Consider the following 27803-nt stretch of genomic DNA (forward strand, 5'->3'; position numbering starts at 1 on the left):
TGTCTTTCAACATCATGATTTTAGCCACAGATTTCTCATAGATGTCCTATATCAGATGTCTAAGGAATAAAAGCGCCCTGTTATTACCAGTTTTATCACAAATGGGTATTGGATTTTGTCAAGTGCTTTTCTGCCTTTCTTGAGGTGATTTTATGCATGGGTTTTGACCTTTATTAATATATTACATTAGTTGATTTTTGGATATTAAACCAACCCTGTGTTCCTGGGATAAATTCTACTCAGTCATGACATATAATCCTTAACGCATGCTATGTTTGATTTGCTAATATTGAGGATTATTCTATTTTTTTTCTTTTTGTTTTTGAGGGATATTGGTCTGTAGTTTTTACTCTTATGATGCTTGTGTGGTTTGGTATCAGAGTAATAATACCAGCCTCATAAAATGAGTTGGGAAGTGTTCTTTATTTTCTGAAAGTTTGTGAAAAACTGGTATTATTTATTCTCTAAATGTTTAGTAAAACTCACCAGTTTTGGGACTGGGCTTTTCATTGTGGGAAGATGTTTAAATTACCATTTCAATTTTTAACTTGCTTTAGGTCCGTAGGTCTATAGATTTCTATTTGTTCTTGAGTCAGTTTAAATAATTTGGGACTCTCTAGGTATTTGTTTATCTAAGTTGTCTAATTTGTTGCCATAAAGTTGTTCATTGTATCACTTTATAATCTTTTCAGTCTCTATAGTGCTGGTAATAATGGGGGTTCCTGGGTGGCTCAGTTGATTAAGCATCCAACTTTGGCTCAGGTCATGATCTCGTGGCTTGTGCGTTCAAGCCCCACGTTAGGCTCTGTGCTGACAGCTCGGAGCCTGGAGCCTGCTTCAAATTCTGTGTCTCTTCTCTCTGCCCCTCCCCTGCTCACTTGCTGTTGCGCTCTCTCTCTCTCTCAAAAATAAATGTTAAAAAAATTATTTTTTAAAGACTGGTAATAATGTCCTCTCTTGTTTTTCATTATGAATGAATGCTGAATTTGATTCCTTGATTAAAACAATCATATGGACTTTCTGTTTAACCTATCAATGTGATAAACTATATTAATAGAGTTTTAATATAATTTCTATTGATAGATTTTTTTTTTTAAAGATTTTAAGTAATCTCTACACCCAACGCGGGGCTCAAACTCATGACCCCAAGATCTAGAGTCACATGCTCTACTGACTAAGCCAGGCAGGCGCCCTGTACATATCATCTTTTCATGCCTTGAATAAACCCAACTTGATCATGATATTTTGATCATAATATTTTGATTCCTTTTGTTTAGAATATTTGCATCTACATTCACATCGCAGACTGACCTTTCCATTTTTTTCTTCTAATATTACCTTTGTTGGGTTTAGGTATTAAGTTCATTCTAGCTTCATACATGAGGTAAGGAGAATTCCTCCTTTCTCTGGAATCTGAACAACTGAATAAAGTTGGGATGTTCTGTTTCTTATATTATCTGGTAAAAGTCACATATAAAACTGACAGGCCTGCTGTTTTATTAGTAAATTTTAATTGATACTTTCTTTAATGGCTGTGGCAGAGGCAATGTTCAGAATATTTAAATAACCAACAATGCATAAAAACTAGCCAGTCAGAATTGATGTGGTTGGCAGTGTTGAAACTGGGTCCTGGAATTACTCTACTATAATATCTTAAAATTCCCATTAGCAAAAGGTACCTCACAGCAGTCTATAAACCAGGGTTTGACTCTTGGCTCATATTTCACTGTCTTATTGACAGTCATGTGGGCAAGTTACCCAAATTCTCTGACCTTGTGGCTTCCTTAGCTTTAAAATGGGATAATAATAGCTATCTAATTCATGAGGCTGTTCTCAGAATTAAATAAGATGCTAAAAAAACCCTACCCCAAAGAGGGAGAGGTATTTTAAGGGGGACTTTAGCTACTAGATCATAGGAGGATCTTGAGGGAAGTGTCCCTAAAAGGGCCTGGGTAACCAGGTTTGACAGATTTGAAAGTGACAGGATTTGACCACCTGGGGATAATTCAGGATAGTGGCTATTTATCATTTAATACAGAAGAAGTTTAATATTTTAACAACTACTTCAGCTAAATCAGTACATATTGGTTAAATATCAGTCCAGGTTATAGGTCATGATTTTTCTTGGTCAGTTTTGCTAAAGATTTTGAGTAAACTGTCTATTTCAACAGTTTTCAAGTATATTGGCATAAAAGCGATCTTATTATCTTATTGTATACTTTTTATTGTCTCCGTTTTTAGGGTTAAGATTATCTTTGGTCTGATTTCTCTTGATGACTCTTATCAGATAATTGCATTTTCAATTGGCTTTTTCAAAAGGCAGGTTTTTAAAAACTTCATGTTCGTTTTCAATTTCATTAATTTCTGCTTTTATCATTTCCATAATCTACTTTAACTGGGTTTACTCTTTTTAATCTTTTCCCAGTTTTTTTTGATAAAACGCTTAGTTCACTAATTTTTAGTCTATTGATTTCACTATGAATTCTTCTTCAATCCATGAGTTATTTAGGAAGTGAGTTTATAAATCTCCAAATATGGGAATTTATACTTATCTATGTTAATTAAACTCTGAGGTCAGGGGAAATGATTTGTGTGATAACAAGTCTTTGGTATTGGTTGAAACTTACTTTGTAGTTTAGTACATGCTCTCCTTTTGTATATATTCAAGTTTGCTTCAGAGGATGTATTCACTCTGTGATGGGGGAATTCTAAATATGCCTAATCAAGTTTATTAACAGTAATATCTCCTATAGGCTTACTAATTTTTTGGTCTATTTTATCTATTAGTAAATGAGAGAATATTTTCCACTGATATGGAAAATATTTTTTTTGGAAAGCATTTTTTTAATAATCTGTCCATTTTTGGTTTTTATGGTTTGAGGCTACGTTATTAGATACATATAAGAATTTTATGTTCTAGTGAAATAAACCTTTTAATATAGTACCTTTTATCGCTAATTCTGCTTTATGCCTTAAGCTCTCTTTTTGTCTGCAATCAATGGAGCTATAACTGTTTTTCTTGGATTAGAATTTGCCTGTTATTTTTTCCCCATCCTTTTACTTTCAGATTTTTCCATTTGTATGTTTTAGGTGCATCTCTTACAAAGAACATATATAGTTTGGCTTTCTTTTTTAATCCAGTCTAACCCTATCTGTCTTTTAACTGGCTACTTTAGTCCATATGTATTTATTGCAATTATTGGTATTTGGATTATCTGCCTAATATATTTTTGTGCTTCCTGATTTACCTTTCTTAAATGATTTTTCCCATTCTCTGCCTCTTTTGGATTTTAATAGCTTTTGTCCACTAATTTAGAAGTTCCATTCATATTTCTATTCAAATTTTATTTCTAAATTAAAAAAATAAATTTTAACAGGTATGTGTGTCTCAAAGATAATCTGTATATCCTTTGCTCAAACAGTATGCATAGTTACAAATCTTTAAAAATATCCCCTTTTTACAGATGACCTCTGAAAAGAATTTTTCAGAAATGGTCCTGGTATATTACTATATTGTCATTTCACCACAGCTAGCAACAGGTATATTTTAATGATTTTAAAATAATTTTATTTAATATTTTAATTATTTCTCAAATTTCAACTCTTTAAATGATCCATTTCTCTATAAGGAGATATTTCACTGAATATTTCACTGTGTAGACTGTCCCATGCAGGACGTTTAGATACTCTGATCCCTACTGATTAAATGCCAGTAGAAATCCTCTCTTCTCCCATAGCGACAGCTAAAACTTCACCACACATTTACTTCCAAACATCCCCCTATGGATCAGTACCAGTCCAAATGAGAAACTAATATTTAATGCATGAAAAAAAGTACACAAATTACAAAATAAATAGGTTTAGAATCAAAGGACCAAAAAATGAAAAACATTTCTGTTCCATAGAGGAAATAATAAAAATATTTTTCCTTGAAGTTCCTTTAGTAGGAAACTCAACTTGCAAACTAGTTTTCATCATTAACTATACTACTTTGGTATCCTTTCCATTAGTTTCCTCCAAATTTTATAGTTACAACATATGACTAAATGCAAGTAACAAAAGATGGAATCATTTTTTGATTGTTTTCCCCAAAGGCAAGTTCTTCATCCTAAAGAGATAGAAAAGCTAGGACAAATCACTGAATTTAGTTACCATCATAAACAAATACTTTTTTGTTCACAATCCTAACATGGTCTCCTATTCACAAACCTGTTTGTGTCCCAAATAATGACATTTCCATCAAATCCTGATGTTACTAAGAGTCTTGTATTAGTATCATATTCGATGTTCTTCACCCAGCTAGTGTGACCATGTAAAGTGCATACTTTGGTGTTCAATTTTCTCAGATCCCACAGTGCTATTGTAGTGTCATCAGAGCAGGTAGCAAACAGCCGGTTATCAAGAAATCTACAAAGCAGAAAAGAAAAACTGGTTTATTTAATCTCTTGTTAAAGAAAATTTGAGAAATAGTCTATATTACCTAATCAAGAAAACAAAAAAGGACTACAAACTTACTGGATAAACCCAGTGATTCTGATATAGAATAAATCGTAAGTATAATTCACGTAATCACAGGGAAGGATACTATTATTTAATGAGGACCACAATGCAATTTTATCCACCTGCTTTGTATTACTGATTTTTATTTGGAAATGGAAATAGGGGTGGGTGTTTGGAGAACAGTGCTAGAGAGCAAGAACTTTAGAATCTGTATAATAGGAAACACAAATGGTGAGAAACAATAGGAGACAGAGATTTTAAAGACTTGATTGCAGGAGATATGTTAAGCTATAAAAGGTTCATAATTGTAACAAATATTTACTCTGCTACAAGTAATGTCTTCCTGTTTAGAACACATATACATATAAGAACTGCAGTTAAAAATGCCATATTTTTAATCTATTAATTCAAAGGCATCCTCCAAATAATCATACTTAGCAACACTTTATTAGGACTAGTTAAGATTACAAGGTAGATTATTAAAATACTCTATTATTCAGACTTTTAATTTTACACTGATTTCTCAATCCTTAGAATATATTTTATACAAATACTTAAAAAATAACAAACCTACCAATTACCCTTGAATTTCTTTTTTTTTTTCCACTATTGAATCTCTGCCTAATTCAACATTAAGGATGCTCTAGGTTTGCTGTTATATAAAACTTCCTAATCTCTTGCAGAAAGAAGAAATGAATTCTGGAGCTTCTTCCAAGATAAAACTATATGTAATTATTTCTTATCAGAAATCAACCCCAGTATCCATAATATCATAATGACCTTCCTAAAATTTAACACGGTTTTAAAATTCCAGAATTTTGTATAAACTGTGTCTATTTGAAACCACCTTCCTTCTACCCCTTGACCTGGCTAACGCTTGTTTTCTTTTCATTATTCAGCTAATTCCTCCAGGAAGCCTTATCTCACTATCCAGCCTGGAGTAGATTTACCAATCTTCTCCTCTCCCAAAGTACTCTAAAATTCTATCATAGCATTTAATGTTACAGTGTAAGGAATAACTTCATATAAATTCCTTGAAGGAAGGAGGAACTGTCTGCAGTTCATTGTTAGATCCGCAGTACCCAACACACACAGTGCCAGGCACAAAACAAGCACTCACAAATATTTATTATTAGTTAATGAGATAGGAGTTCACTGCCTAGGGGGAGGAATTATAAATACATAATTACACAAAATAATTGTGTGGAATAAGCAAAGAAAAGGGTAGTCAGCAAAGACCTCCTGGTGGTGTCATTTGAACTGACTTTAAAAGATGAGCAGGCAGGGGCACATGGGTGGCTCAGTCAGTTAAGTGTCTGACTCTTGATTTTGGCTCAGATCATGATCTTATGGTTCCTGAGATCAAGTCCTGTATCAAGAACCGGGTTCCCTCTCTCCCTCTCTCTTGTTCCTGTTCTCTCTCTCAAATAAAGATTAAAAAAAAAAAAAAAAAAGATGAGCAGGCATTCCCTAAGTGGCCAAAGGGGTAAGCAAAGGTAAAGAGGCATGTAGGCAGATGGTATACTCTGAGTGTGGGAAAGTAGAGATAAATAGAGAATATATCATGGATTTATTCTATAATGATTCCCAATATTTTTAAAGTATAAATACATGCCCATTAAACATATTTTTTAAAGGGAAAAACATCCAGCATAAAGATAACCACGGTTATTGATATGTAGCCTAATTCTTACATTACAAGCCTAATATCATGTCATAATTATTTTGCCACGTTATTAAAGATTAACAAAATCTTTTTTTAATGTTTACGTATTTTGAGAGAGAGACAGAGGGAGGGAGGGAGGGCGTACAAGCAGGGGAGGGACAGAAAGAGGGAGAGAGAAAATTCTAAGCAGGCTCTGCACTGTCAGCACAGAGCCCAACATAGGGCTCAATTCCACAACCATGAAATCACGATTTAAGCCAAAATCAAGAGTTGGATGCTCAACCAACTGAGCCACCCAGGCACCCCAACAAAATCATTCTTAATGGCTGAACAGATTCACTGTGTGAATGAACCATTTATTTACAAATGACATTATCCTTAGTTTTATTTATTTTTAAATGTTTGTTTGTTTATTTATTTATTTATTTATTTTGAAAGAGAGGGGGAGCAGCAGAGGGGGAGAGACAGGAAGAAAGGGAGAGAGAGAATCCCAAGCAGGCTCTGCACTGCTATTGCAGAAACCAATGCAGGGCTAGATCTCACTAACTGTGAGATCATGACCTAAGCTGAACTGACAGATCCACCAGGCCCCCATTTTCTTTTTTAAAAACCAACAGGGGTAAGTGGGTGGCTGAGTCAGTTAAGTGTCAGACTTTGGCTCAGGTCATGACCTCGCAGTTCATGAGTCAAGTCCTCTCCGCCCCGTCGCCCCCCCCCCCCCAATCAGGCTCTATGCCCACAGCTCAGACCCTGGAGCCTCTTTCCAATCCTGTTTCTCTCTCTGACCTTCCCCCACTCACACTCTCTCAAAAAATAAATAAATAAATAAACTTGAAGAATATTTTTTTAAAACAAGCAATTGTTGGATATTTACATTGCTTCCAATGTTTTTACTATTAAAAAACGCTATGATGAGCACCCCAACAGCTTATATTAATCACATCCTTAGTTATTTTTCTAAGTACATTCCCAGAAATTTTATTGCTAAATAAAAAGGGATTTTAAAAATTATAAGGCTTTTTTTGATACATACAACCAAACTATCCTCAAAAGTACATAGCAATATAGTTCCACCAGCAGTTAGGGGTATCCATTTCTCTAATTTTTAATTCTCTTAAGTGCCAGGGAAAAAAAATCTTAAGTTGAAACTTTTATTTTTAGTAAAGTTGAACATTTTTCACACTAACTGGAAGATTATATTTCTCTTATGAATTGTTATCCATGTTCTTTGCTGATTTTCCTATTGCTGTATTATTTTTGAGTTCTCTATAGTAAAGATAATATATCTCAGTTTTCCAAAGACAGTATGTTGAATACATTTTGCACATATATTTCTTTGAATTTTACAGCATTTTACTTTCTAGGTAGGCTCTATGCCCAATATGATCCTGAGATCAAGAGTTGCACAGACTATCGACTGAGCCAGCCAGGTGCCTCATCACATATATATCTTTCTATGTGATTTATATTATTTATTATATCAAAATTTTAGTTTTTATATAATCAAGTCCTTTTTTCCCCTATGGTTTGATCTTTACTGATTGGGCTCTTTAAAGTAAAAATATTTTAATGACTTCTTGACAGGAATTAAATGATTGAAAAACCTACACAGTGACAAAAGGCTACTGGAGAGTCAAAATAAATTGATCATCATCATAGAGCATCTTCATACATTTAAAAAATTTATGGGATGGGGCACCTGGCTGGCTCAGTTGATTTAAGCACCTGACTCTTGCTTTCAGCTGGGGTCATGATCTCACAATTGGTGGATTAGAGCCCCACACATTGAGCTCTGCGCTGACAGTGCGGGGCCTGCTTTGAGATTCTCTCTCTCTGCCTCTCCCCCACTTGCACTCTATTTCTCTCTCAAAATAAATAAATAAAAAGTTTAAATAAGAAATAAGAAATGTAAGGAAAAGATACATTATTTTATTTAGTCTATAGAAAATACTTAAAGCACATATTATTTAAAATCCCAGTGGGATGATACTGCCTTTGGCTACAGTGGTTCATTCACCCTGAAGGGTTTAGGCAAGAGAATGACACGATTAGTAAGAGTTTCAGAAAGATCTCTGAGGTGGCTAGTTTTCAACTTGGATTTCCATAAAAAATAAAGTGGGGGATCAGTTTTAAAATTTTTATCAAGAAGGCCACTGAAAAATTAGGCCCATGAAAAATTATCTACGTTACATGAAAGATATTTTAATACCAAAGATGTACAAAGAATATAATCTTGGAACAAAAGCTAACAATTTGAATTGAATAAATTTATCTTAATGAAAAATTGAACACTTTGACTTTAGTTTTCTCATTTTGTCTCAAAGTTTTACCTGTTAAAAATCTTGGTATTGAAGAATCATTGGTGAAGAGTATAGATAAATTATAGAAAATTAAGAATGTAGATTTGGAAGCCAGTTAAAGTACCCATAATTCTTTTTTTTCAAAGTTTTTTTTTTTTTTTAAATGTTTTATTTATTTCTAGGAGAGAGAGAGAGACAGCGTGAGCAGGGTAGGGTCAGAGAGAGAGGGAGTCACAGACTCTGAAACAGGCTCCAGGCTCTGAGCTGGCAGTCAGCACAGAGCCCGACGCAGGGCTCGAACCCACAAACCGCGAGATCATGACCTAAGCGAAAGTCGGACGCTTAACCGACTAAGCCACCCAGGCACCCCTAAAGTACCCATAATTCTTATCCTTAAAGCAGGCAGATGCAGAGAATGTAAAGTATTAGACAAATCCTTGGAGATCTGGCTCAAACTTCTCAAATTAAAACTCCGTCTAGCCTAATAAGTTAAGAAGTATATTTTTAACTCCATAGTCCCTAAAGAATAGGAGACACTCCACACACTGAAACCTATGAATTTATGAGTCAGAAAACTGCCCCACATGTCCCCATCAAACACCAACGTATGACTATAACAATTCTGGATAAGCTGACATTTGGATAAATTGAAGTCTTCATTATCAGAGGTTAAATGGTAAAGGATAAGAGCAATTGAAATAGAATTTTCTTAAAACAGGTACCAGCATTTCATTGTACACAGGAAAGAAAGCGTTGTCTAAAAACCAAAAATCATAAAAATGTTTAATATTTATTTTACATTTATTCAATCATGTGTAAATTCTTAGAATAAGAATAAATAAAATATTTGGGTTTTTTCTGCATAATCTTTCCAATGAAATTATGACAGCAAAATATGACACCTTACTTAAAATCTGAGTTTTCCCAAGGGTCTTTCCTTAGTCCTATGAGATATTCACATAATTCTCTGAAGTATCTACCAACATTTCCGTTATTTCCTTTTCTTTAATTGATAACTAATCTAATTCTCTCAGATCCTCATTTGCCAATGATTTTATGTGTAATTGACCATTTTTCTAATACCACTCTCAGGGTTTTGTGCAATCCATATCCTTGGCAAGATAAGAAATTTCATGTTCCCAGTGATGAGCATTGCATTTATATTACAGTGTTTGAAATATACCAATCAGGAAAAGACCAACAAAGACAGTGGGAGGGAAAAAGTAGATCCTGGAATATTTAAATAGGTCCTAATTTTTTAACTGCAATACCACTAAGTGAAATTCTTATGATAATCTCAATTGCCCTTGTAACCTCATAACTGGGGGGACCTTAATTATTAAACAGACTCTTAAATTGGCATACAGAGTCCTCATGAATAAGAAGTAAATCTGCATAATGGGATTAAGAATTTAAATTCAATACTTTTCTCCTTACTTTCCCCAAATATGAAGAGAAAATACTCTTTACAACTATCAATACTTTTGTTTTACAAGATAAGCAAACCTTAAAAAACTAATGAATGAACTAGAAGACATTACTAAGTATATGAAAAACCACTATCTAGAACCAAACCAGGAAATGCATGCCCACATCTCTGAACAGTACTCAGAGGGTCTAACTGAACTGAGCATGAATTTCAGCTCTACCACTTGCTACATATAAAAGGTATTGGACAAATGTCTTTAACTGAGTTGCAATTTCTTCATCCCTTATAATGGATACAGTATCTGTTTCAAATCAGTATGAAAAGTGTTTCACAAAGGTTTGGCACACGGTAGGCACTCAATAAAAATGGAAGTATTATTAATAAGTAATACACACTTAAGCTCATGCCAGAGGACCCCTCAGATCCTCACGCAAAACTCTTAAGTGATACGTACTTCTAAAAAAAACCTTCAAAATCTGTTTTTCTAACCAAGAGATAAACAAATTCAAATCTGTAGGTGTGGAGTACTTAAAGCAGATACACTGATAGCAGCTAATGAGAGCTGACATTGAAAAAGAACAAATTCTAATAGATTAATCAGAGATCATTTTGAGTAGGGGCAAACAATTCAACACATCTTTCTTTTTGAGGTAAGAAACTTTTAAATTGTAAAATATTTAAAACATAGAGAAATTTATGAAGAATATAACAAAGACCTGTGATACCCACCACCCAGCTTTATCAAATTTTAACAATTTGTTATCTTTCAGATTTCTCTGAACATTAGAAACACAACTGAAGCACCCTGAATATCCCTCCCCAATCCCATTCCCCTCCCTCCCTCTCCAGAGGGAACCACTATCCAAAATTTGTTTGTCACTCCCCATGCCAAGATTTTCATACCATGAGTACCTAAGTATGTATCCATAAACAATGTATAGTTCTGTTTTGCATTCAATTTATTCTGTAAATATTTAATTTCTGTAAATATTTAATAGGCACAGTTCTAGGTGCTGGCAATAGAGCAGAGAACCAACAATATGCTTATGTTTGTATATTTCCAAACTTTACATAAATGGTATCACACTGTACAGCTCATTCTATAATTTGCTTTTCTGGCTCAACCTTGAATTTCTGAGATGTACCTCAGATGGTGATGCTTCTAGTTCATTTATTTTAACTGATGTATAGTATTCCATTATATGAGTATACTGGAATTTATCTTCTTCTTGGAGATTTGTTTCCAACTCATATTACTAATGATGCTATAATGAACTTTCTTTACACATTTCCTTGTTTACATGTGCTTTAATTACTTAAAACAATTTTTTTTGCTCTTCAGTCTTACCAGATATTGTTGCTAAATTGCTCTTCAAAATAATTTTATTAATTATACTCCATCAATGATGTCTAAGAGTTTCTACTTCTCAACATCTTAGCCAATACTTAGTATTTCATTGTTTATTTTTATTTATATTTTCATAACTAGGAAGCTTGGAAATTTTTCCATATTTCTGCTCATTTTAGCTTCTTTTATATGATTTTCTGCCTGTTTTGCTCCAGGGTAATTGTCTTATATATTCTAATTCTCTCTTGGCTATGTGCACTGAAAATATCTTCTCCCACCAGCCTATATATATAGCTTATCTTCTCACACTATTGTCTTTGGTTAGAATGAAGTTTTAAATTTTAATGCAGTCGAATTTAGCGATCCTTTAATGAGTTTTGTCTCTTAAAAACTCCTTTCTCATCCTTAGAACATAAATATATTCTATATTTCTTCTAAAGCTTTAAAGGTTTGCTTTCATAATTAGGTCTTTAACTGGCAGTTATATTTAGTTATGGTATGAGATAGAAATCTAATCTTACTTTGTTTTTTTCATATATATAACCAGTTCTCTCTTTTCCATTTCCCTGCCACTAATCTGTAATGCCCTTACTGTTGTATATCAAATTTCCATATATGCATGGGTCTGTTTCTGGAAGTTCTACTCTATTCCATTAGGCACTTAATCAATCCCTGTCCTAAGACTGTATTTGATATCAGGAAGACTACCATCTTAGCATCCTTCAAAATTATCTCAGATATTCTTGGCACTTTGTTGTTCCATATGCATTTTTAAGTTAAAAAAAAAAAACCTGTTGGTATTTTGATTAAAATGGAACTAAATTTATAGACTAATTTGGAAAGAACTGACTTCTTTATGATACTGAGTTTTCTCCTTGAGAGAAGATATGCGTTTGTTTTTGCAAGTACCTGGCAGTACTATCAACTTGGATGCAATTTTGAATTACTGGCTAGATGGTTCTGAACCATATAGTAGTGTGAATTTGGGCCCCATACACACATGAAGGCTGACCTGTGGTTAGAAATTTGCTGAGGAGATTTTCTGACATTCCTCTACCAAGGTCATAGTCTACATGAACAGGGTGGTATATTTCTATATCACTCTTATGCTGTAAGTAGAGCCCTGGGAGTCCTAGCCTTATGTAGGGTTTTCCACTAGATTCCTCATCTTGAACTGGCCATAGAATTAACTCTCCTATTCACTGTACATACATATCCTTATACATATCAAAACGGAAGATCAAAGGGGCACTTGAGTGGCTCAGTTGGTTAAGCCTCCGACTTCAGCTCAAGTCATGATCTCACAGTTCGTGGGTTCAAGCCCCATGTCCCGCGTCCGGCTCTGTGCTCACAGCTCACTTGGAGCCTGGAGCCTGCTTCAGATTCTGTGTCTCCCTCTTTCTCTGACCCTCCCCTGCTCATGCTGTCTTTCTCTCTCTCAGAAATAAATTTTTAAAATATTTAAAAAAATAATTTAAAAAAATTTTTAATTAAAAAAAAAAAAAACACCAAAAAACAAAACAGAAGATCAAGGTCACTAGCAATTTGGCATTTGGCAAATGCCTCCAGGGTAAAAGCCAGCTGAATACCAGTTTACTTCTTCTCATTGCTGCTGCTTTTTCATTTTTGGCCCCAGGATTCCTTTCTTTCTTATCAGCTCAACTATACATTAAAAAACAAAAAAACAAAAAAACAAAAAAACCCCCAATATTTTAAATACATCTTATTCTGCATTTCTATTTCTAGTAGAAACGTTGTTGAAGATATTTTAAAATCTTCGATAGCCTAATTTTTATGGACTTGATTTACTAGTTTGGGATGGAAGTGTATTAGTCTTTCACTATGATTATAGACTTGTAATTCCTTATCTGTTTTTGTGTTTTTGTTTTGTTTGTTGAAACACAAATTTTAAATTCTATACAAGTTCATAACTATATGCTCTTAGTTGATTTTTCCTTTTATTAATATGTCTTGTTGTACTTTATCCTTATTAAAGCTTTTGGTCCTCCATCTGTCCAATAATGATAATCTATATTAGTTTTCTTTTCCCATTTCTGGGCAACTATTTTTTAGTATCTCTATAAAGAGTATATAGAAAATTTCAGTTTTTATTCAAAATTGTGTTATCTGTGTCTTTTAATAAAGAAGATCAATCCATTTATACTTCCTGTAAACTACTCCTATATTTGGAACTATTTCTACTTCTTGTTTTCTACTTATCATCCCTTTGCTTGCTTTGTTTATTTATTTAGTTTTATAAAGCTTTCCTGTTTTCCATTAAACTAATCAAGTTTTCAATATTTCCTTCCCCCCACTTCTGATTTGGAAACTGTACACTGTATGTCTACTATTTTAGGTACCATTAAGTTTCTTTTTCATTGCATATATTTAACTATACACTGTTCTGAAAGAGTCTGAACCTGACATGAGCCTTACCGTATTACACACAATCTATTTGTTGTTACTATCCAAAGCTACACTGACCAGTTTGGTAGCCATGTGGCTTTTGAGTCCTTGAAACGTGGCCAGTCTGAATTGGGATGAGCATTATTTTCCCTTAGTATTTAAGATACTACTTCATAATCTCCTAGCATCAACTGTTGCTGCTGAGAAACCTTCTGTTATAACCCTGAATTATACCTCTATACATAATCTGGCTTCTATCTTTGGTGGCTTTTAAGATTTTTGTCTTTATCTTTGATACTCTATCTTTGATACAACTTGTTTCAGTGTAGATTTATCTTTATTTAACCTCTGTGACATTCTAGAGCTTACTTTTGATTCAAGGATTCAGGACCTTCTTTAATACTAAAAATTCTCTCCCTTTGTGCCTTCTAAAATTAGTTCTCCACCAATCTCTGCATGTTCTTTTTCTATAACTCTTATTATACATATATTGGAGTCTCTCAATACTCTATGTCTTTTAAATATGTCAGTATTTTCCAACCCATTAATTCTCTCATCAATGATGTAAAGGATAAAATTTACCCCATCTTGAGTTTTTTATATACTAACTATATTTTTTATTTCTAAGAGTTGTAGTTGGTTTTTTCCCATTAACCTGTTCTTGTTTCATCTCTTTTGTTTCATAACTTTGAGTTCTCTTTAAATGGAAAGTATTCCTTATTTCTTTGAGCATCCTAAAAATGCTTTAAAGTTTCTCCCAATCAATGGAATACTATGCAGCCGTTAAAAAGAATAAGATCACCCCATGGCTACTAACATGGAATGATCTCTAAATATGTTATTAAATGGAAAAGCCAAGGTATTTAACAGTGCGTGTAGTATGCTACCATTTATATAAAAATGTATGTATGTACGTGTGTGTGTGTGTGTGTGTATGCTTGTACATGCATAGACTACCTCAAAAATGATAGCAAGAAATTGGTAATAGTGGTTGCCTCTGGGGAGGGGAACTGGGTGGCTAGGGGACAGAGGTGGGAGATAGACTTACTTTTCACTGTTTACCCTTTTGTACCTTTGAATTTTGTACCACGTGCATGTATTACCTAGTCAAAAAAAAATAAATAATTTATTTTTAAAAATAAAGTCTTTGTTGGACTACTCCATAAAATTAACTTCATCCAGAAAAAAATGCTTGTTTTAGTTGCTGATTTTATATATTAGATGTCTTCATGAGTTTTGGAATTTCGGTTATAGGCTCATTTTGAGTAAGAAAGGTTTTAAGAAAGGTTTTTAATTACTTTTTTCTTCTCCTATTTAATGGTTTTATACTTGCCCCCATTTTAATTTCTGAACCCCTAATCCACAATTAGGCCATATAATGACATTAAGGCCTTTAGTTTCCTGATGATATTGGAGCTATCACATATATACATTCAATCACTGACTCAGTAATGGCTTCATTCAATTCCTGGCCAGGAGGATGTATCTTAATCAGGCAAAACCCATAGCCTCAGGTACTGAATAGCTTTTTTCCTTTTTTTCAGCCTTTTACAAATGGGACAAGCATTCAGCCTCTCACAAATGGCACAAGCATTCTAGTCAAACGGCTGGCTTTGTGCAGTAATTCTGGCTCTGGTTCCTGTATCACATGAAGCACTTGAGTACTTCACATTCTTGACAGGAACTAAAACTACTACACATAAGTACCAGTACTGAAAACCCAGTGGGCTTGCAGTTTCAGACCTATTAACAGCTTGTGTCTATGTTCCATTTCTGGCCCACGAAAATGTTTATGTTGTTTCAGAGCCTGGCTGTATCTTTTGTGCTCTTTAATCTATTGTTCTATGTGTTTGGAGGATAGAGGTTACATCAAAATTCAGTATGTCACTGTGACTAGAAGTAATTTCCACATTTTTTTTGAACATTAACAGTAATCATTATAAAAGGAGTATAATATTATACATAATGTTTAGAAAACAAAATTACTCATTATCCACTCATTCTAACCCATCTTATGTTAACACTGAAAAATATTTCCTTATCTTCTGTATGTCATATTTGTAAACAATTTTAATCATGATTTTTACCTATATTGTCCCATGCATTTGTCCATGTTGATATGTAGTCCCTATGACCATCATTTTAATGACTGCATATTAATCCACCAAGCTGTTCAACTGTTATTTACTTCCCACATTATTGAAAATATAAGGAGCTTCCAACATGGTTTTATAAAGAAGTTTCTCTGAGTAGATGTGGGGTTTTTTTCCCTTCAATAGTTCGGAATGGGGAGGGGGTAGGTGAGAGAGGCTAAGCAATGGGATTGCCATAATTCTACACAGATCATTAGCCCAAAGACATTGCAAGACTATTGTAATACATGGCTGAGATTCATAACAACAACCCTAGTATATGAAGATAAAAGATAAAATCACACGGAAGTGAAAAATGCATTTCAGAAAAATTCTAATCCAAAATGATTAATAAGTTTTATAATTAAAGGGATAAGTTTCACAAGGGATAAAATTCACAGTTCACAAATGCTTATCATCTAGCACTGCTGGGTAAGATACTAGCAATTTTCATTAACTTCTAAAACAGAGTATTTTCGGTCACATTAATAAACTTCACTATTTCACTAAAATACTGACCTGATATTATTTACACAGTCTTCATGAGCTTCAGAAAGTGTTTTTATGTGCTTTGAAGATATAGGGTCAAAAAGCAGAACTTCAGTCTGTTCACAAGCAACAGTCAACACTGACCTGAAAGCAAATGACACATTTCTCTTTAGCTTTCTAGCATTCTCTCATTATTGACACTTATTTATAATCATACAAACTATAATGAATAACTTTTTTACCCATGTTAGTAGCAAGTATTTTTTATTTTTAAAGTTTTATTTCTTTTGGGGGAGGAAGGGCAGAGAGAGAGGATGGAAAGAGAATCCCAAGTAGGTTCCACACTCAGCACAGAGCCTGACATGGGGCTTGATCTCATCATTGTGAGATCTTGACCTGAGCTGAAATCAAGAGTCAGATGCTTAGCCTACTGAGCCACCCAGACACCCCAGTAGCAAATATTTAAAAGACTGAAATTATCTGCTGTTGGCAATAGTAGGAAACGGTAATCTCCAACATTATGGTGGAGTATAAACTGGTAGTTTAGGTTCTGAGAGTACCTGTATCTATCAAACTTTTCTTTTAGCACCACATTCTAACCAGCTGAGCTAACCAGACAACCCTGTATCTATCAAACTTTTAAGTGTGCATGCCTTTTGACTCTGCAATTTTTTCTGGGAATTTAATCTGAAGAAACAATCATTTATATATAAAAGAAACATATATAAAGATATGCTGCATTGTAATGAGAAATTGAAAGTAAGCTAAAAGTACATGAAAAGAGGAATGATTGGTTCTATAAGCCATGGTACCTAATAGTTTACAATATAGTGCAACATTTAAAAAGAAAGGAATAGTTTTATGTGGATATGCAAGAACTCCAAAACATATTTCTAAACAGGAAAATCTGGTTGTAGAAAAGGATGCAGAGATGAGGCAACTTAGAAAAAAAAATTATATATAACAAAATTATGTATTTATCAATACCTATTAAAACATACTGAAAGTTCTGGCATATATCCTACCAAACCAGTTAGACAGAGTCAAACTTAATCTTTTCATTTATGGTTTTTAGTACTGTCTCTTGTTTCAGCCCTTTCTTATTACAAAGTTATCATAAACCTTTTATAAGCCTCATTTTGATTTCTGAAAAGCAAATGTTTTTTTATTTGATTAAGTCTTAGTTTCCTTTGGGCACTGCTCTTTCAGATTCAGACCTAGCAAATCAACTCTTAAGTCTCTCAAACTGCAGGCCTGTTCTCAATGTATAGTTCCAGTAATAAATAGAATTTGTATACTTCAGATGAAAATACATAAGATAAAATGTCTTTAATTTTTTTAAGTAATCTCTACACCCAACATGGGGCTTGAACTCATAATCCTGAGATCAAGAGCCAAATGTTCTACCAACTAAGCCATAAGAATGCCCCAAGATAGAATTTTAATTTAAAAATATTTTTTTTTATTTGAGAGAGCGAGCGCGCATGCATGTGTGAGTAGGGAAGATGCACAAAGACAGAACCTCAAGCAGGCTGCAGGCTCAGCACAGAGCCCAATGTGGGGCCTGATCCCACAATCCTGGGATCATAACCTGAGCCAAAATCAAGAATTGGACACTCAACTGACTGAGCCACCCAAGTGTACCCCCAAGAAAGAATTTTAAATTGCCCAAATTTTCTGTTTAGAACAAACTTTTTAGATAAAGTAGGATAGGGAAAAATCTAAATTGAAATCTTTTCCATATTTAGTAATCATGAAATTGTTCTTTAAAGGGTGTCTGCAGAAACCCCTTTTTAAAAAAAATTTTTTTGTAAATGTTTATTTTGAGACAGACCACAAGCAGGGGAGGGGCAGAGAGAGACAGAGGGAGACACAGAATCCAAAGCAGGCTCCAGATTCCGAGCTGTCAGCACAGAGCCTGATGCAGGGCTCAAACTCACAAGCCATGAGATCATGACCTGAGTGGAAGTCGGATGCTCAACTGACAGCCATCTAGGCGCCCCTGCATAAACCCTTTTTGGAAATAACTGGACTTAAGAATTTTTCTACTAGTTGATCAGCATGAGTAAGAACAGTCAAATTGATATCTGTAATTTTAAAGCTAATATAAACAGCCTTTTTTTTGTTATTCAGAAGAGTTATGGAATGAACTTTACTCTTTTGTGCATAAAAGTAAATGAATCACTGATTCTTGAAGAGTCTTCATCTTAAACACTGTAAATAAGATATCTATAAAACTGATACTCAATGTTTTGTTTTAATACAATCTATTTTTGTGCATGGCATGATTTGTAACTTTTTAAAATGCATATCATTTGCCCCAATATCAAAGCCTACACTTTTCTCATTGGTTTGAAATGTGATCTTTATCATGTATATATTTTGTTTCTGGATTCTATACACTATGTAACACCACCAAATTATAATTTCTAAATGGCTTTATATGTGGTAGAGCAAGATCTCCTCACTGCTTTTTTTAAAAATTTATTTATTTTGAGAGAGCAAGACAGCCTGTGCACAAGTGAAGGAGAGGCAGAGAGAGGGAGAGAATCAAAAGCAGGCTCTGTGGTGACAGCTCACAAAATGTGAGATCATGACCTGAGCTGAAATCAACAATAGGACGCTTAACCAACTGAGCCACCCAGATGCCCCCCGCCCACCACTGCTTTATAAGCATTTCTTTGCTTTTTTGCAGGGGAGGTGGCTAATACTGTACTTTTTCTTCCAAAGGAATTTTAGATACAACATGTCAGGTCCAACTAAAAAACCTTCTTAGTATTTTCACTGGGATGCACTGACTTTACAAATTCAGTGGAATCTGTATTATTCAGTACTGAATCATCCCATCAATAACACGTACACCTTCACACATATTCAAGATTTTCTTAGCAAGAGTATCTTAGCAATTCTTGGGTCTTTAAACATCCTTATACATTTTAAATCAACTAATCAAGTTATGTATACACACTCAAGTCCAGCTATGGATTTTCAGACTATAATAAAACTATAGAAAAGTTTGCATAGAATTGAGAGCTTTACAACATGGAGTCTTTCAATCCACGAACACAGTGTACTTCCATTTACCATGGAGATTTTTTCCATATGGCTCATACTTATCTTTTGTTAGATTTATTCATGGGTACAATTTATTTGTGGGTACTTGACATTTTTTTCATGCTTTTATATTCTTTTTAAAATTTTGGTTTGTTTGTTGTTGGTATACAGAAGTGCAACTGATTTTAAAATGATTTATCCATCAATCTTGCTATTTTAATACTTTACCTGTAGGTTACTTTAGGTTTTGTCGATAATCATGTTGTCTACAAACAAATGTTTTATTCTTTTGTAATACTAGTTTCCTTGCTGCACTGGCTAGAACTTTCAGTTAAATGTTAAATAGAAATGTTACTATAGCAGGCACTCTCTCATTCCTGATCTTCAAAAATAGATTCACTGTTTCATCATTAAATACAATGTTTGCTATAGTTTTTGTTATATTTTTCTTTTGTGGGGGACAGATTTCTATTACTGGATTAAGAAATTTTCTTCTACTTCAAAGTTGCTGGTTTTTTCATTAAAACATGTTAAATTATATAAAACAAGTTTTCCAACATTTACTGAAATTATCCTGTTTTTCCTTCAATATGTTAATGTAGTGATTCACATTATTTTACTTTCTAAACCTTTCATTTGTACCATATTGCTTATTTAGCTCTACTGGCTAAAGCTGTGGGCTCACATTCCTGGCTTCTCTTCCTTTTATGGCTCTTAGCCCTGCAATTTACTTAGTGCCTTAATTCTCTAATCCCTTCATACACAAATTTTTTATATCTTACATTAAAAATTTTATAATTTTTCTAGCTTTTCTAATTATTCCCTGTTGAAGGGTTGGGCCAAACCACCTACTCTACTTCTGGAAAGCTATAGTCTCTACCTCTTGCATCTGAAGTCATGTCACCCTTTCATTCTGAATATTGTTTACTTGGGCATTCTCTTAACATGAACGTTTTTCATTTTTGTCTTTTCAAAGACAAGGTTTTCTCTCTGTTGAGTATTTCTACTGAATTTTATTTTATTTTTTAATGTTTTATTTATTTCTGACAGAGAGAGAGACAGCATGAGTAGGGGAGGGTCAGAGAGAGGGAGATACAGAATCTGAAACAGGCTCCAGGCTCTGAGCTAGCTGTCAGCACAGAGCCCGACGTGGGGCTCGAACCCACAAACCATGAGATCATGACCTGAGCCAAAGTCGGACACTTAACCGACTGAGCCACCCAGGCACCCTGATTTCTACTGAATTTTAAAAAGTTCACCAATTCCACTCTGTTACTTTATTTCCTTCCTTCTCCTTTCTCTGCTTACTTTGCTATTATTTGTAGATAATTTCGCTGTTTTTTCTTGAGATATATACTTAGCTCATTTTTACTTGTCTTTCTTTCCAGCTTATTAATGACTATTATTTTCCTAGTAAGTACTGTTTTACACTTACCTTACAAGTTTTGAGACGTGGTACTTTCATTATCATTCAGTGCTAAATTTTTTTTTTANCACATCAAGTTTTTCTAGTTATCTTTTTGTTATTCATTTCTATTGATCACACTGTGCCAATATACTGTACTTCTATAATAATCTTTTGAAATGTGGCCTTGTAAGTGAATATTTTGTAAATCTTTGTGTGTTTGGAAAAAAAAAAACAGGAGTCAGCTGTTACATATAGTCAAGTGTGATATTAAAAAATGTTAAATATTTAATAGTAATATAAATTAACATGAGTAAAAATTTGTAAACATTTAAAAAATAAACTAACCTATAAATTATAAAAATGCTTTCCAGGTGATAATTCTAATTAAGTTTCTCATATTATTCTAGTAGTTTCAATTATTTATTAATTTTTGGAAATTGTAGCCATCTTTTCTTTGATTGAGATGCCCTTGTCTGCACCAGGAACAGGCATAGGGAATTACATAAAGCCCCTCCAAGAATGTCCACATTAAATAGGTAGTCATTATACACTATGAAAGAAAAAAAAAAATAGGTAGTCATTAACTTGTAGTCTTCGTAAGTAATGAAAAGATTATTCAACATCAACAGATTGTTCATGGGGCTAGATCCTCTGTTTAGCTTTTGGTGAAGTAAGTATATTAAAAATTTTTAGCACTTATGCTTGCTGTTAATTTTGTGTGTATTAAATATGTATCCAATTATGTTAACAACTAAGCCACAAAAAGAATCTGTTGATACGTTTAATTATAATCCTTTAGCCCAGATGAGAATATAATATAGCAGTTAAAAGCATAATAAGCCAAGGTACAAATCCTTTGTTTAAGGACCTTTCTGCTTCTCAGTTTCCTCAACTGAATGTTTCTGGTACTGAGATTTATGCTGGTGGTCAGTTTCACTAATGTTTACTGATGCCCATGGTGGGCAGGTATTCTGTGGGTTTTAGCAAACTTAGCCCGGTAAATAATGGTGAAATTCAATAGGAATAAAATTAGGGATCTGCATCCCAGGAGTAACGAAATCCATAAACCATCCATATAGGCCTCATTCATCTGCTGTGGATTCTGTGCTGTCACGGGAGTGCATACTATGCCAACAGAGTTAGTATGTTTGGATGGTGCCTGCAGTAGTCCTATTACTTTTGTCTTACTGACTCATTCATCTCTCTTTATCTCCCCGGAGGATATAGTTCTCACAAATAACTATGTGAGAATGGCTGGGAAAGTGCCAGAGAAAGGCAGGCAGCCCCACACTAAGGGAAGCTAAATGGTCACTGGGCATTTGCCTATGGATTTTTGTGTGGGGAAGGGTATCTGACATGAATAAGGAGCAGTTTGAACTGATGCTGCAGCTCTCCACTGAGATGCTGGTTGGTAGCTTGCTGTGCCAGCTCTTACCTCCGTAGTTGTTATATAATGGGTTACTCTAGGAGGTCCATGGAAGAAAGTACTCAACAGGCTTGGGGCAGTAACTATTCAACCACTATGGACCTATATCAATATTTTTATAACTGGTAAAGCTGAACCAACGTGTACTAATGGATGATCAGGCCTGGACGCAGCATACTGTCCTTTAAAGCAACATTTTAAGTGGTGTTTTTATCTTATGATTGTGTCTGCCTAACTGAAGTATACTCTAATGTACATTAAAATCTTTCTTCACGATGATAAACTTGTCTGTTTTCTCCTCGAAGTTATCAATTTTTGATACATATATTTTAAATCTAAAAGACTCATCCAACTTCAGAGTTCTTTTATTTTCCATATGAACTGAGCTTTTATCAGCATGACCTCCTATCTCTAGTAAATTTTTTTGCCTTAAAGCATAGTTTATATATTACTATAGCTCACTAGCTTTTGTTTAGAATGTTTGATATATTGTCTACCTTTTTGAACATTTAGTAGTATGGTATTTATTAAAATTAGTAATATTTGGATTTATTTTCAGTCACTTTGTGCTTTCTTTTTTTTTAATCTTTATTTTTAAGAGAGAGAAAGACACAGTGCTAGCAGTAAAAGGGCAGAGAGAGGGAGACATAGAATTTGAAGCAGGCTCCAGGCTCTGAGCTGTCAGCACAGAGCCCAATGTGGGGTTCGAACTCATGAACCACAAGATCATGACCTGAGCCAAAGTTGGACACTTATCTGACTGTGCCACCCAGGTGCCACTTCTTTTTTAAAAATGTTTAATGTTTATTTATTTTTCAGAGAGAGACAGAGCATGAGTGGGGGGAGGACAGAAAGAGAGGGAGACAAAGAATCCAAAGCAGGTTTCAGGCTCTGAGCTATCAGCAGAACCCAACACAGGGCTCAAAGTCACAGACTGCAAGATCACAACTTGAGCCAAAATCAGATGCTTAACCGACTATGCCACCCAGGCACCCCTGTGCTTTCTATTTATTATAGCTTTACTACTTTTTTCCTTTCCCTTTCTTGGCTTTTTCTGGAGTACTTTTTTCTCATTCAATATTTTTTCTTCTACTAGTCTGGAAATAATATATTCTTTCTTGTATTTTAGTGTTTACCTTGCAGATTTTAATATGCAAACATTAAAACCTAAAGTTATGATGTCAAATTCTCCCTCAAGAAAATTTTCTTCAATTTTAGTTCCATCTTTATTCATTCCAAAAGACAAAATTGAAGTTATATTTAGTTTCACATGCATATTTCCCACTTTCTTTATTCTTCATTTTTTTCTACCATCTCAGATCTTCCTGTTGAAAATTCTTCTCTTTGAACAACTTCAAACTTCATTATTGAAGGTCTGGTGGCAACTCACTGACCTTTGCTCGTGTATGTATTTATTTCATCTTTGTTCTTGACAAAAATGAAGACTCCATCTTTGCTGGGTACAGACATCTAGACTGGCAGGTGTTTTTCCCTAGCGTACTGAAAATAATCACTACTGTCCTCTGATTTACACTATTATGGATGATAACTGGCTATCACTCTCATAATTAATCCTTTGAAGGTATTTTTTTCTCTAGCTTTTAAGATTTTCTATTTGTTGTCCTGGAGTCCCTGTATGTCTAGATTCCTATTTGGGGTCTGCTGGGCATCTTAATCAGGGTCTGGTGACTTTCTTCAATTCTGGAAAGTTCTCAGCTGTTATTTCTTCAATTTTTTTTTTCTTTTGCCCCATTATCTCATTTTCTTCAGGAACTTACCAAATATGTATTGTGCATTTTCTCTCTATGCAACATGTCACAAAACCTCCTTCATATTTTCAATCTCTGCATCTTTTTTGTATCCATTTTAGATAATTTCTTCACTTGTTTACAATATACTAATTCTCTCTACAGCAATCCTACATATTATTATTTAATCTATTATTATCAAATTTCATTTTTCAAAATGTCATCTTAGAAGATGTCATTGTAAAACATTTTGGAATTCTTTAAAAATTACCTCTACTCCATGTATCCTTTCATTTCTTTTTTAGTGCCAAATTCTCTCCAGTCTGGTCTCTATTAAATTCATAATTTTAATTTTTACTTTCTGGGTCACCTCTCCTTCTCTGTACTGAGAAGTCCTTATAAGTGACAGGGTAATGTACGTAGTAAGCTGATTTAACCCATCTAACTGAAGATTATGAGAAATTATCTCCTTTAACACGGATATCTTTTTTCTATAAAATTATTTTAAGCCTTATGAAAATCTGGAGCATATTAGTAGATGTAGTAAGAATACTAACAAATTAAAACACAACTATTTTCACCTATCACCTTGACATAGATAGAAAAGAATGGCAATGTGCAACATTGGCAACAGTATGGAGAGACAGGCACTTTCAAATGTGTGCAACAGGAATGAGAATTAGTAAAATCTTCACAAAGGGCAATTTAATAATGGTATCCAAAATCTTCATAACCTTTGACTCATTCTAGGGAATTATCATGAGGACATAAATCTAAAAATTATATTTATAGAAGTTTTATTTAAATAAATGAAAAATTTTAAGTAATACTGTAGAAATATATTAACATAGGTAATTCACAACACACTATGAAAAAAAGCAGACAACAAAATGACTCCATGTTTATATTTAAATGAATATACACAGGGGCACCTGGCTGGCTCAGGTGGAAGAGCATGTGACTCTTGACCTCGAGGTCGTGAGTTTGAGCCCCATGTTGAGCACAGAGGTTACTTAAATAAATAAAAACTTTTAAAAATAGGTAAACATATACAAAGAAAAAAATTCCTTGGATAGCCATTCAATCCCTGCAATTATAACTGCTGTTCAGCTTCTAATTTTGCTCATTTATTGCCTACATTTTCTAGAATGAGTATATATCAACTGCAAATTAAACAACATTGAATTATTTTAAGTACCAGAGTACCTAACTACTTTTTTCAAAAATGTCTGTATGGAACACTACTGTCCACATTCAAACAGAACTATCAATAATATACTCCTCATTCTAATAGCACTGGCAATGGGAATTCCTTCTTCATAATTCATTCTACCCATCAACCTGTACCTAAAATCCCACTTCCAAAGAGTAGAAACGGCTGTTTCTGAAAGCCTGAGAGAATAGGTAGGGGGGTGGGAAGAGAGAAGTTGGGGTATGGAGAAAAAAGGAACCAAATGTTTATGAGGAACAGATTCTGGGTATTTTAGGAGGAGTTTTAGGAATACAGCTTGGGTGGAGAGGAATGGGGAAAGGCAGTTTCATGAATAAACTTCAGCAATAGCTTCTCCTCTCCTCCCTGTACTCAGGTGCACATTCGTTGCTACAGGTTCCACCCAACTGCTATTAGTAGAAACCCCAGAGATCCTAGCACGAGGCATAATTAGGAAGAAGCATCTGCATCAGTGAAATGGAATATGGCGTACCTCCTCACCATGATTTCAGACTGTGCAACTTTTCTCCTTTGTTAGCATGTTTTAGGTTTTTCTTTAGCAAAATATTTTACTTTGTTAAGCTATCATCTTTCAGCTTCACTAGCATGACAAACTGATCCTCCAACCACAGGTCCTCTAACATACCATTTCCTCCGTCCTATCCTGGCTACTTTAACTTCTATTCATGTTTCTGTTCTTGGTCAAATGTTATTTCTTCAGAGAAACCTCAAACACCCTAGTATACAACAGATTCCTTCAAGTCTTTATCTCAATTTATAAATATACATTACAAATTATTTAGTATGGTTATTAATATGTGTTGAACTACTATGTCTCAGGCTTAATAAAAGTGGTCCCATTAGCTGGTTTTGCTCACCACTGCAACCCCTCCATCTAGAACACAGCAAATGCTCAACAAATATTTGCTGAATGAAGGAATGAATAAATAAGCAACTGAGCAAATGACTAGGAATCCAGAGGCCTTGATCAGGTAAGTTAAATTAACTATGTCCTCTCAGGGTAGAACTGTGTGTCAATTTTTTCCTTGGTTCCTTGTTGAACTTGTTCGTGTTTTTAAACCAAAGTTTAAAAAATACCTATTATTTTGAAAATTCCCCACAACCAAAAAGTAAACCGAGGCCAAACAAGATATATTCACTCTGCCAGGAAAACGGCCGGATACCCTTAAGAGACGCACCCAGTCTAGCCCGGGGACTTCACAAACGCCCCACATCAGAAGCCGCCTCTCCGCCGCCGCATCCCTTGTCCCCTCAGGGCAAGTCAGGCGTGGAGTGGAGTGCGTGGAACCCGCAGTCTCCCTTCCCTCGCCAGAAGCTTCGGGGAGAAAACCGCAAGCCCAGGGTGACAGGGAAAGAAGGCGCATCTGCTGGGTACGTATCCGCAGGTCACGTACTGCGTACCAGAGAAGCGGGCTCTGGCCGGGCTCGAGCCCCACGGCACGGCGTCCCGAGGGGCACACGCGAGGACCCGGGCCTGCCTGCCCCCAAGAGCCGGGAGACACCTCCGACAACCACTGGGCGCTTCACCCAGTGCCGGTGTCCCGATCCCCGGCCGCCGCCCACGGGCGGCAGAGGCAGGCGGGGCCNGCCGTGGGTGCGGGTGCTGAGGTACACCGAGTCCGCGGGATGGATGGAACCATAGAGGTTAGTCATGGTGCGGAAATTGTCCCGCGCCGGGTCCACGAACAGCCCGCGGCCCAGNGCGGCTCGAGCTCCCCGACGCGCGCGGCCAGGGACAGCGAGGGGGCGCCGGGACGGCGAGGGCTCCGGGAGGGCGACGGGGGAGGGGCTGCGTCAGCCTCGGGCTGCGGCGGCGGGGGCGGGGAAGGGAGAGGCCCANCTGCTCTCGGCAGCTGCCCCGCCGGCCGACACCTCACCGCTCCCGCTCCCTCCGCCACTTCCGGCGTGCGACGGCCTAACCGCGCCGGCTGGGAAACACGTGCCGCTCCTGGCCACCATCCGTTGGGGACCGCGAAAGCGGGGACACAGCCGACGGCTGGTGTTTTAGCCCCGGAGGGAGGGAACAATTAGCTGTGTTTGAGCGCAACTGAGAATGCCCAGGGTGCGGGCTGTATGGGGCAGTGTTTTCGCATCAGGGTACTGCGTGCGACAGGGTCAGTCTGTAATTGTGCCCAGGGATGACTGGGCCTGAATGATCAAAGGGGTGCACTATGATTATGCACCGTTACCCTCACTTTACGATAAGGTCACAAGGGGAAGAAATTACCATACTGTGTGCAGGCCCCACATATTTAGGGGCATGGTGTACTGCCCACTTGGTCTGGGAGTCTAAGGACACAGGTTCACGACTGCACTAAAAGCCCAGGTCTGTACAGGGCCTGGAAAACTAGGGCCTATTGGTGCCCTGAATAATCTGCCTAACTCCCAGCTACTGCCCAGTAGGTCAAGATTTTATCAAGGCCAATGTCTTCGTCTCCTCAGGAAGGAGAATATATCCAGCAGGAGTCATGGAATGGAGCTGGATCAAATCAACCTGACAAGCAACAGAGCCCAAGATCAATCCTGCTTACATGTGCCAGGGCACAGATGGCATGTCATGATGCAAGACCCTGCACCAGTGCTGTTAAAGATGAATATATACTACTCCTTTGTGAAAAAGAGTTAGCAGGAACTGCGGCATTTCTTCCAGAGGGAAGGAGAGTCTT

At 35.6% G+C, this 27803-nt stretch overlaps 1 protein-coding gene across 1 annotated transcript in view; it reads right to left on the reverse strand.

Annotated features, from left to right (window-relative positions):
* The window catches only part of DCAF10 (DDB1 and CUL4 associated factor 10), a 43938-nt gene extending 16242 nt beyond the window's left edge, over nucleotides 1-27696 (reverse strand). The window contains 5 exon segments of the mRNA XM_077756063.1: nucleotides 4210-4407; nucleotides 16301-16409; nucleotides 26691-26840; nucleotides 26843-27133; nucleotides 27669-27696. Of these exon segments, the coding sequence (XP_077612189.1) occupies nucleotides 4210-4407; nucleotides 16301-16409; nucleotides 26691-26840; nucleotides 26843-27133; nucleotides 27669-27696 (776 nt within the window).
* Between the last annotated feature and the right edge of the window lie 107 nt (nucleotides 27697-27803).

This window comes from Crocuta crocuta, unplaced genomic scaffold, assembly GCF_008692635.1.
Source record: "Crocuta crocuta isolate KB4526 unplaced genomic scaffold, BGI_CrCroc_1.0 scaffold431, whole genome shotgun sequence".
In the NCBI taxonomy this organism is placed as follows: Eukaryota; Metazoa; Chordata; class Mammalia; order Carnivora; family Hyaenidae; genus Crocuta; species Crocuta crocuta.